At 40.7% G+C, this 10,866-nt stretch overlaps 1 protein-coding gene across 1 annotated transcript; it reads left to right on the top strand.

Annotated features, from left to right (window-relative positions):
- The first annotated feature begins 989 nt into the window (after positions 1-989).
- On the top strand, positions 990-9,676 carry LOC101437033 (NXPE family member 2). The gene is made up of 4 exons (XM_012528094.4): positions 990-1,498; positions 6,682-6,743; positions 8,567-8,782; positions 9,141-9,676. Exons 1-4 carry the CDS (start codon positions 1,092-1,094, stop codon positions 9,674-9,676), a joined length of 1,221 nt encoding a protein of 406 aa, XP_012383548.4. The 5' UTR covers positions 990-1,091.
- The last annotated feature ends 1,190 nt before the right edge of the window (positions 9,677-10,866 follow it).

Raw genomic sequence — 10,866 nt, forward strand, 5'->3', positions numbered from 1 at the left:
TTCAATACCTGGAACCATCTAAAAAAATGTAATACATAGTATCAGTTAAAAAATAGTGTTAGAACTATATATTTAGTATGATTACAACTAAGTAAAATACACATGAAAGAAAAAAGAAAGAGTAAATATATTAAATAAACTAGAGAAAGAACAAAGCTTTGGCAAAATTGTATATTTTTAAATTTGTTCTGTTTCCTTATTGTCTATAATACAGTTATATAATTTTTATAAAGAAAAAGTAAGTCAAGTGAGGGGGATGGCAAAGAGAAAAGTTTTTTAATTCTGTCATGAAATAGTATATTTATTCTTTTAAGTCAATAGCTTCCAAAAAAACCGATCTGCTGACATCAGCAGAAACCATACTTCATGAATATCAATTTTTTTTTTAATTTTTTTATTTTTTATTGACTTTGTAATAATATTACATTAAAAATATATATGTGAGGTCCCATTCAACCCCCCCCCCCTCACCCCCCCTCTCCCCCCCCCCCAACAACACTCGTTCCCATCATCATGACACATCCATTGGATTTGGTAAGTACATCTTTGGGCACCTCTGCACCTCATATACATTGGTTCACATCATGGCCCATACTCTCCTCTATGAATATCAATTTTTATAATGCCAACACAGAAAACTATTTAGAAATGATTTTGTTATGTGGTTCCATCACAAGGAAAGATATAAACGGAACCATAATATCTATTGTAAAGCAAGTCCTATTACTTCTAGATAATCTATTCCTTTTCCTTCAATATTTCAGTTCTCGTTGAGCTCCAGAAACCATTTCTCCCTGACTCAATGGAACATTTTCAAAAAGTCTTTATATCCTGAAGTGCCATTGAGTCCAGGGGTTTCACCAGAAGAGACTGACCTGAGAATAAAGGAGATCACGCAGAAGCTAGACCAGCTGATCCCGCCCAGACCTTTCGCCCACCTCATCCTCACCACCAGTGCAGCGCACAGCAGAGCCTCCATCCTCAACCCCCGAGACCCCTACTGCAGGGGGGAGCAGCTCGACGTCCTGCTGGAGGTGAGGGACCACTTGGGACGCAGGAAGGACTACGGCGGGGATTTCCTCAGGGCCAGGATGTCTTCCCCAGCCCTGCAGGCAGGCGCTTCAGGAAAGGTGACAGACTTCAACAACGGCACCTACCTGGCCAGCTTCACTCTGTTCTGGGAGGGCCGGGTCTCTCTGTCTGTCCTGCTCATCCACCCCAGCGAAGGGGCGTCAGCCCTCTGGAGGGCGAGGAACCAAGGCTATGACAGGGTCATCTTCACAGGCCAGTTTGCCAACAGTACCTCCCAGGTCCTGTCTGAATGTGGCCTGGCCCTAAACACGAGCGCCGAGCTGTGCCAGTACCTGGACCCTCGAGACCAAGAAGCCTTCTACTGCGTGAGGCCGCAACACGTGCCCTGTGCTGCGCTGACCCACGTGACCACGAGGAACAGAAACGTTTCCTATCTTAGCAAGAAGGAGTGGCGCCTGGTCCACAGGTAAGCAGGCCTTCTAGAACAGTGATGGATGCAAAGAGGCTGACTTGGGCTCAGACCAAACTGCCATCACCCACCTTCTCCTGATGAAGCTCCCTGAAGTCAGTTAATGTGGCTAAGTTAAAATCACAACCATCACTCACAGTCAGTTCAGCTAGGAGAGGTTCACAAGGCCCCAAGCAAGTTACTTCTAAAACTCTGGTTATATTCACCCTGAACTATTTACTGAAAGGGTTTAACCAGTGAAGAGCTTATCTCTACCTATAGTTCTCCAAGGTGTGTAATACCCCCAGATTCAGCAAAATAATTTTCTATAGACCAGCTCTTTCTATAATGTATTCCATGAAATACTAATGTTGCAGGGTATTAATAGATGTTATGCCAAAAACAAATTGGTGAATGGTGTCATTATTCAGAGTATTTCATTCCTCATATCAAATGACTCATCAGCTCCTATGAATTGTACTTCCCAAATATCTCCTGAGTGCAGGCATTTCTCTCCATCCCTGTTGCCTCTACCTTTGTATAAAGTGTCATCACCCGTCAATCAGATAAATGCAACAATTTCAGGAGCTGTTTCTCCCTGACCTCAGTCTTGTTCCCTCCAATCTTTTCTCCACACAGTACCCAGACCAAGGATTTTAAAATACAGATAGGACTGTTACTTTCCCTTGATTAAAATACTTCATGTGGCCCCAGAGCTCAAAGAGGAAATCCAAACTCCTTGACATTCTTATCTCAGCAGCCTCTCTATACTCTTTATGCTGCCGTGCCAAATGAACTTTTTTTTTCTTCACAAATGGACTATGCTCTCTCTCAACTATGCCATTGCATGGGCCTCAGTTTAGACATCAATCCCCCCAAGTGGCACTCCAAGTCTGGCCCAAAGTGCTCATCCTATGTTCTTCCATGGCATTTGTCCTTCCCCAATCAAGATACTTATTACATTATTACATTTCCAGTTTATTTCTTTATGCCCCCTGCTGAATTGTAAGCTCTTTGAGGCAATAATTGTAGCTAGTTGTTTTTTTTGTTCTACCATTCATTTACCCATTCATTCAATTTATAAATATTTTTTATCACCTTTTCTATTCCAGACACAGCTTTAGATGTTTAGAATTCAACATTCTAATGAGGCAGAAAGACCATAAAAACCAAAAAAATAGATTTTAACATAAAGTCATCCTGTTTTAAAAGGAAGGTCAGGCAAGGTTTCTCTAAGAATGGATTAGTTGAGCAGCAAACTGAAGGAAGTGAGGGAGTGAGCCATGAGAATATTTGAGGAAATAACCATTCTCAAGAGAAGGATTAGTCCTAAGGCAAGAGCATGCTGGAATGTTCAGAGAATCATGAGGGGGGCCAGTGAGGCTGGAAAATCATGAGTGAGGGAGAAAAGAGGTCAGAACGGTAGGGAAGGCCATGGATAGGACTTCAGATATTTTTAGAAATATGACAGAAGGCACTGAGGACCACCGTTTTGTCTGGTGAGCTTAGCACAATGCCTGACTCATGAAAGGTTCTCAATAACTGTTGAATGAAAGAATAAGTGAAATACAATCTGGAAAATGACGTTAAGTAGGTTTCTTTGCAGTAGGACTTCTTGGAAATGTTAATATGTAGAATGCAAATCTTCAAACATGGAAAGAGCATACACTATTTCCCAACCTTAACTGGCCTCTTATTTTATGGATCATTTTAAGGGACCTGGAATCTTCTGCTATAGAAAGGCCTTGGTTTTTTGATGTGTGTTTCAAAAGAGTAAGCTGAATAGCATAATATCCTATCTCATTTTCACTGTCTTCTTATTTTTATAACCAAGGTATGGAAAAATCCCTTTATCCTGTGGCTCAGCCAAAAAGAAGCTGGGATTTTTCCAATAAATATTTTACCAATAAGCACAGGAGAAAGGATCATGGAGACATAGAGTATAGTGGCCTTCATGATTTGAAGGTCTCAGGTCTATGCCTTTTGGGCAATGACCACCAGTGCCTGACTGCACAATCCTTACTGGCCACATCTGGCTCCCTCTTGAGATGGTTCTCACTGCAGCCTGGGTTGGAGGAACCATCCTTGCTCACTATCCTGGCAATATCTCAGGAATCCTAAGTTCCTAGTCTGGCAGACCTGCATGAGTTTTGAATTCTAGTCATGCTTTCAGGTAGGCTATTCTCACAACCATAATCTGCTGCTTCTCTTGCTTACAGCACCTTCCCTTTCTGGATCTCCTGCTGTAGTCAACTTGGCAAGTTGTTTTTTCTCCCCCACTGCATGGAGATTGTGTTCGAGTCTCCTCACTAGTGATTTAGTGCCTGGAAAGGAGTAGTTGGCCTCAGAGGTGATTACACATCCAAAAACCTTTAATGATCATTCTATTGCCAAAGCAAGTGTATGCTTTTTTTTTTTTTCATTTCTCTCCCCGTCCTCCCCCCCCCCCCCACTGTTGTCTGCTCTCTGTGTTCATTCACTGTGTGTTCTTCTGTGTCTGCTTACATCCTGTAAGCAGCACTGGGAATCTGTGTCTCTTCTTGTTGCGTCATCTTCCTGCATCAGCTCTTCATGTGTGCAGCACCACTCCTGGGCAGGCTGCGCTTTTCTCGCATGGGGCGGCTCTCCTTGCAGGGCACACTCCTTGCGCATGGGACTCCCCTATGTGGGGGACACCCCTGCATGACACAGCACTCCTTGTGTGCATCAGCACTGCATGTGAGCCAGCTCACCACATGGGTCAGGAGGCCCTGGGTTGATACCTGGACCTCCCATACGGTAGGCAGACGCTGTATCAGTTGAGCCATATCTGTCTCCCCCTATGCTCTTTTACCTTCCCATGAGTCCAAGGACTAAGCCTGTTTCTTTTTTTATGCATTTTATAGTAAACATATTTTCCCACCAGGATTCTCTCCCTCCAACCCACTTTTTCAAATGTTAAAAAAAATGTATATTTTCCTTTTAATTAAAGAGTTTTATGTATAAGAGTTAAACATACGAGAAGACATCAAACAGGTAAAACATTTGTTTGCTGTTCTTTCAGTTTCTGTTATGATCTGATGTCATAGATCCCTACTGAAATATAACACAAACACACACAGGCACAGATACACAGGAACACAAAGACAGAGACCTGAGACATTAAAATGGATGCCTTCATAAAATGAATGCAAATTTTTAATCCTTGTTTTAATGTCTAACCAAAGTTTGGCTTTGGTAGCCAAATGAGCAAGGTATCGGCCTCTTTTATTAAATTCAACCTTATTTAGCAGAAATGTGGGAGAATGGATTTCCCACATTTATTTCTCAGAGGGAGAAATAGATTTCCCACCGAGGTAATTTTTAGTCTTTTGCCAAAGATAGGTTTGTTAAGATCCTTGGAAATAACGATTGCATCCATTCATTGAGCAGTTGGGAACTTACTACATGTCAGGCATTTTGCTAGATACCTCACTTATATTACCATTAATTCTCAATAAAACACTCTGAAGGGATTATTATTATACCCATTTTACGGATGAGGAAACATAAGCCCAGACATATTAAATAGCTTTCCCAAAGTCGCTTAACTGGTAAGCTGCAGAGTCAGAATTGAAATCGAAATCCCCCTTACTCTAAAGTCAATGAGGGGGCGGCAGACTTGGCCCAGTGGTTAGGGCGTCCGTCTGCCACATGGGAGGTCCGTGGTTCAAACCCCGGGCCTCCTTGACCCGTGTGGAGCTGGCCCATGTGCAGTGCTGATGTGCGCAAGGAGTGCTGTGTCACACAGGGGTGTCCCCCGCATAGGGGAGCCCCATGCGCAAGGAGTGCGCTCCGTAAGGAGAGCCACCCAGCACTAAAGAAAGTGCAGCCTGCCCAGGAATGGTGCTGCACACATGGAGAGCTGACACAACAAGATGACGCAACAAGAAGAGACACAGATTCCCGTGCCGCTGACAACAACAGAAGCAGAAAAAGAAGATACAGCAAACAGACACAGAGAACAGACAACCGGGGTGGGAGGGAGAGAGATAAGTAAATAAATAAATCTTAAAAAAAAAAAAAGTCAATGAGCTCTCTAGCTCTATCTCCCATGACTAGCACTCCATGCAGCCCTGGCCTCTTGGTTCTCTAACCCTCTGGTCCTTGGGAAGGATATTTCCTCAATTAACCTAAAAATTCTTTTCCTAGGGTTCAGGCAATCTTTGCCAATCCTAGATAATAGTTCTTTTGTCCTTTCTGGGGGTCTCTGCGGCTCTGGCCCTTGAGTTCCTAGCTTCAACTAGATGCATTTCATTTTGACTGAATGAATTTAATTTGACCGAATATAGTCGCCAGCTAGTTGCTAGGACTGCTACCTTGAGTTGAAGTTTGTTGCGGCACTGGAATGTTACAGTGAACAAGATTTGACCAAGTTCCTACTTTCAGGGAGCTAATAGACTATGGAAAACAGATTCCTGTGACTTGTGAAGGTGGAGAGTGGGGATGAAGATAGGCTGGAGAGGTAGAAAAGAGCCCCCTCATGAGGGGGTTGCACACCAGTTATGAGGAGCTTTGTCCTTACCCCATAGGTTGATGATGGGAAATCATGGAAAGACCTTATATAGGAAAATGAAGTGGACAGCATAGGAGATGTATTTGGGTGGGATAAACCAAAGGTGCAGAAAGAGGAGAGTATATTAATCTAGGACACAGTTTTAAAGTGATGCCTCCAAACCAGCAGCTTCAGCATCATGTGGGAACTTGTTAGAAATCCAAAATTTAAGGCCCACTATAGACCTATTGACTCAGAAACTCTGGGGGTGAGGTCCAGTAAGCTGTGTTCTAATAATCCCCCAGTCCATTCTGATGCATTCTCAAGGTTGAGAAGCACTAGCCCAGGAGAAGATTGATAAGGGCCTGAATTACTGCCGATGGTGAAGGCGGAAAGGAGGGATTGTGGTAGAGAATAATTTAGGGGATAAATCCAAAAGAATACCTATTGATTTGACTGACTGCCCATGGATGAGTGACTCTCTCTGGTTCATCTCTGCCATTAGCTGAGGAACAGTTTTCCAGAATCCTGACCCATTCACTTCCCTAGAATGTCTTAACCAAATAACAACAATGATAAAATCATTGGCTGAGAGTTAAGAATGCAGCTCAAGTCATCTAAGACAGTGATTCATTCTTACTATACTCTGTGCAGATATCAAGCTAATTTATTTTCCCATTTCTTGAAGGTCTAACATGGGGGTTGAAATGATGAAGAACTTTACACCAATTCAGGTCTTCCCATGTAACAGTAAGTCTAGCATGCTATTTCCTGTGATGCTAACTGTCCATTCCAAAATCATTTTTACTTTGAAAGATATTTATTCAACATTAACCATTCTGATTTCTCATCATCATGATTTTTCTGGAACAAATGATATCAACTACCTCGGGTTTTAAAGAAGAGATTTTATTCTTGGAAATTGTTTTCATAACAATTTAAACCTGAGTCAGATGTAAAAGGCCGGGGAACTCTTAATTTCAGATGTCCTCTCTCAAAATATACAGGATATTTGTATTAAACTTGAGACTTATTTCCAAAAAGTCAATAATTGGGTGCTGGTGCTATATGAAAACGTCTCAGATGAGTGGCACAACTTCCGAGTTAGGGCCCATTGATTGGTGGTTTCTGATTTCTCTTTCAGTCAAATAAAATCACGCAAAGTCTATGAACTAGCAATTTCTGTGGGGTTTTCAGATTTCCTGCGTGAACTTCAGTGGTCAACACAAAACCACCTCACTCGTAAAAGTGGTGTTTCTGCTCTCCTGACTTTAAAGTGAATTTCAGTAACACAAAAGACTTCCATTATAGCAATCAATGGGCTATACATTTATTTACCCATTGCCTCTTTTTCATGCATTCAGCAAATGTGTATTGAGGGTCTACTGTGTGCAAAGAAATTTGCTAAACCCGGTGGAGAACATAAATATAAATAAACCATGAATCCATGTCTAAAGCTCACAATCTGTGAAAAAGACTGATCCCTTCTCTGCCACAGCACCCATCACCCATGTCCAACTTTCACCCCAAAGAAAGTTCCTACACTTTTGAGACAACTTGAGTCCTTATAACAGTCTCTTTGTTTCCCTCTTGCCTGAACAGTAACAACTTCTAGTAAAGTCAGGCAGTTTCTTAGAAGACAGTACCAGAGTATTATTTTTCAGAAACATAAACCTGATGTTAATTTCATATGGATTAATTTAGGTTCTTAAGCTTATATCTGATACCTCAGTGATGCAAGTAGATGATAAAGAAGATGTGGTTTATAAGTGACAAATATACAAGTGGCCTCAGAATCTTACTTGGGTGAAAGTTCAGTACGAGTCTGAGTACAGCTTAGGCCACTTTAATATCAGTGGAGGAGTGTTCAGAACAAGGAGGTAACAGTCCACACCAAGAATATTATGTTCAGTAACAATTAAACCCTTCAGAGGTTCATTGATTAACCAAGGAGCATAATTCTGGCACACACAAAATAAACAACGTGTGATATGTTTTTAAGTGTGTTCAAGCTTCTTTCAGAAATAACTAGTTTGAGGTAGAGGTGGGAAGATTGATCTGTTTAGCAAGACCAACCTCGTCAATTCAACGTTCAGCAAATTCTCTGAGCCCTGCCGTTTCACCACTATATGTTTTCCTCCTGACTGTGTGTAGCAGTCTTAGAGTTGAGTGGCCTTGGAGATAGTGGTCTAGGGAGATACTAAATGTGCAAGAGAAACACCCATCCCCACTCCAGGAAAAACTCTTCAGTGAGAAATCTTAATTCATCCCTCTACCGTGATCTTGTTAAGGGGGATTCTTGTGCTCTTTTGTGTGCAGAGGTGTTTTAAATGTAGATAGTCTGTTGGCCTGATACTGGAAACCAGGTAAAGGACTATATATTTTAATTATTATTTCCCAAGGTCAGTGGCTATAACTCAGCTGGTGCTCCATAAATATTTGTTGAAGAGAGGAGGGCAGAAAGAGAGAAGAAGAGATGGAAGGAAGAGAGGGGAAAAGGGAGGAAAAAAGGAAGGTGGTTCCAAATAATTTGTGGTAATAAAAATACTTACTATTGGGATTTTTATCACCAGAGAGCGAGGACATAAAAAAGAAATGTAAGATTGGAATGAAGACTCCTTTCCCCAGTGGTTATACTTTGAAAAGAAAGTGGATTACAGCATTTTGTAAACAGATTGAGTTAAATGAAACAAAAAATATAAATGACTGTTTGAAAAGAAAACTTATTTACCTCATGGGAGATTCAACCTTGCGCCAATGGATTTACTACTTACAAAAAGTTGTGAAAAGTATGTATTTTATTTTCAAGTTATAATTGACTTTTGAGGTATTTGGTAATAATTAGAATTCTTTCTTTTTCTGATTTTCTCCTGATGTTTACTTTTCCTTTTATTATTTTTTAAAGGGTCAAGCTTTTGGATTTGGACTTTTAATAATGGGTTATTTTCTCATTCTCATTTTCCTCTCCTTAAATTCTGATAAAATATTCAAAATTTTGTTCAGATTATAATGCTTCTGGTAAGTGCCATGGGCAGCAATGCTCCAGTCAGAAGCAATTTTGGTTAGACTTCTACAGACAATGTGTGAGTTCTAAAATTATATAATCTTTCCCTTTGTTAAAAGCTCTATTAATTTGTTTTCCATCAGCCCTAAAATATTTTGATCATCACGGAACTGGGCTCTTTAAAACACACGTGCTTCTGGATGTTGAAAGACATATTTTGATTCAGTGGAAAAAGCATGGTCATCCATTTATTACCCAAAGTTTGTTCTCAGTGAAAGGTGAGAGCTATATCCCACGCGAAATTGACCGGGTGGCAGGAGACAATGACACAGCCATTGTCATCACCCTTGGCCAGCACTTCAGACCCTTTCCAATCAGCATTTTCATCCGTAGGGCCATCAATGTTCAAAAAGCCATTGAACGTCTATTCCTGCGGAGCCCAGGGACTAAAGTCATCCTCAAAACTGAGAACACCAGGGAGATGAATCTAAATGCAGAGATGTTTAGTGACTTCCACGGCTATGTTCAGAATCGTATCATGAGGGATATTTTTGTGGATCTCAATGTGGGGATCATCGACGCTTGGGACATGACCATTGCCTATCACACTAACGCTGCCCACCCACCAGATTACGTAATTGGAAATCAGATTAACATGTTCTTAAATTATATTTGCTAGAGGAAAAGCACTAGCTGTTCTCTGTAGGTGACCTCGCTTGTGTATACCATGTGAATAGTCTAATGGAATCCAAGGTATGAAGAAGCCAGATTTAAAGGAATCTCTCCAGTGCTGGGTTTCACTGAATAGCAAAACACTATTACTTACACTTTAAAGAGTAGTTCAAGTTAGAGGAAATGTAATTTACAGGGGAAAACTTATTGGAATCATAATAGCAGATTTCTTGCATAGGAAAAGAATTGGGAATTTAGGAACTAGCTGTTTCCTAGATTCTGGCAAGAATCAGGGCTCAGTTAAAACCCACAAGCTTGCTGAAAGAAGGCAACTTAGTTTTATGTCATTGTACAGACCCTACTACTCTGATGCTTACTGACCCTGAAATCATGCGGTAAGAGCCCCTCCAGGGGACCTCAGATGACTTCATGAGTTTTGTCTCTAGAACTTTCTCTCAAATAAAAATATCTACACTTGTCATTAGTATACTCCAGGTCTCAAGAATAAGACATCATTACTCCAGGAAGATTTTCCTATTTCAACTGTGTTTTGTAGTTAAAAGAGGTGACATTATATTGATATAACATCAATGCAAAGGCCAGGTCATATAGCTTAGGACAGGACTCCTCTACATAATGGAACTCACATTAGAAATTTCTTCTTTTAGAGTGGGCATCAGCATCCCCAAATCCTTAAGGTGGAGGAATGAACAAACATGAGGGGGGATTGAAACTATGGACGAAAGCAGACTTATTATTATTCTAGTAATGGAAGAACTTATAAATTGATATAAAGACAGAGATCACTAGAGGTTCTGAGGAGAGAGAGAGGGAAGAATAAGTGTGACATGACACATTTTTGGGATTGTTCTGCATGATATTGCAATGACAGATACAGGCCATTATAAATTTTGTCAAAACCTATAAAATGGCATGGCACAAAGTGTAAACCATAATGTAAACTGTAGACCATGGTGAGTTACGATGCTTCAATATGTTTTCATCAATTGTAAAAAATGTACTACATTAATGAAAGATGTTGTTAATGAGGAAAAGTGTGGGAGGGGGTGGAAAGTATATGGGAATCCCCTATATTTTCGATGTAATGTTTGTGTAATCTAAACCTTATTTAATAAAAAAAGAAATTTCTTCCTTATACCAGGCTGCCCATTGATTCTAATTCTTCCTATAGAAATT

This window comes from Dasypus novemcinctus, chromosome 27, assembly GCF_030445035.2.
Source record: "Dasypus novemcinctus isolate mDasNov1 chromosome 27, mDasNov1.1.hap2, whole genome shotgun sequence".
NCBI lineage: Eukaryota > Metazoa > Chordata > Mammalia > Cingulata > Dasypodidae > Dasypus > Dasypus novemcinctus.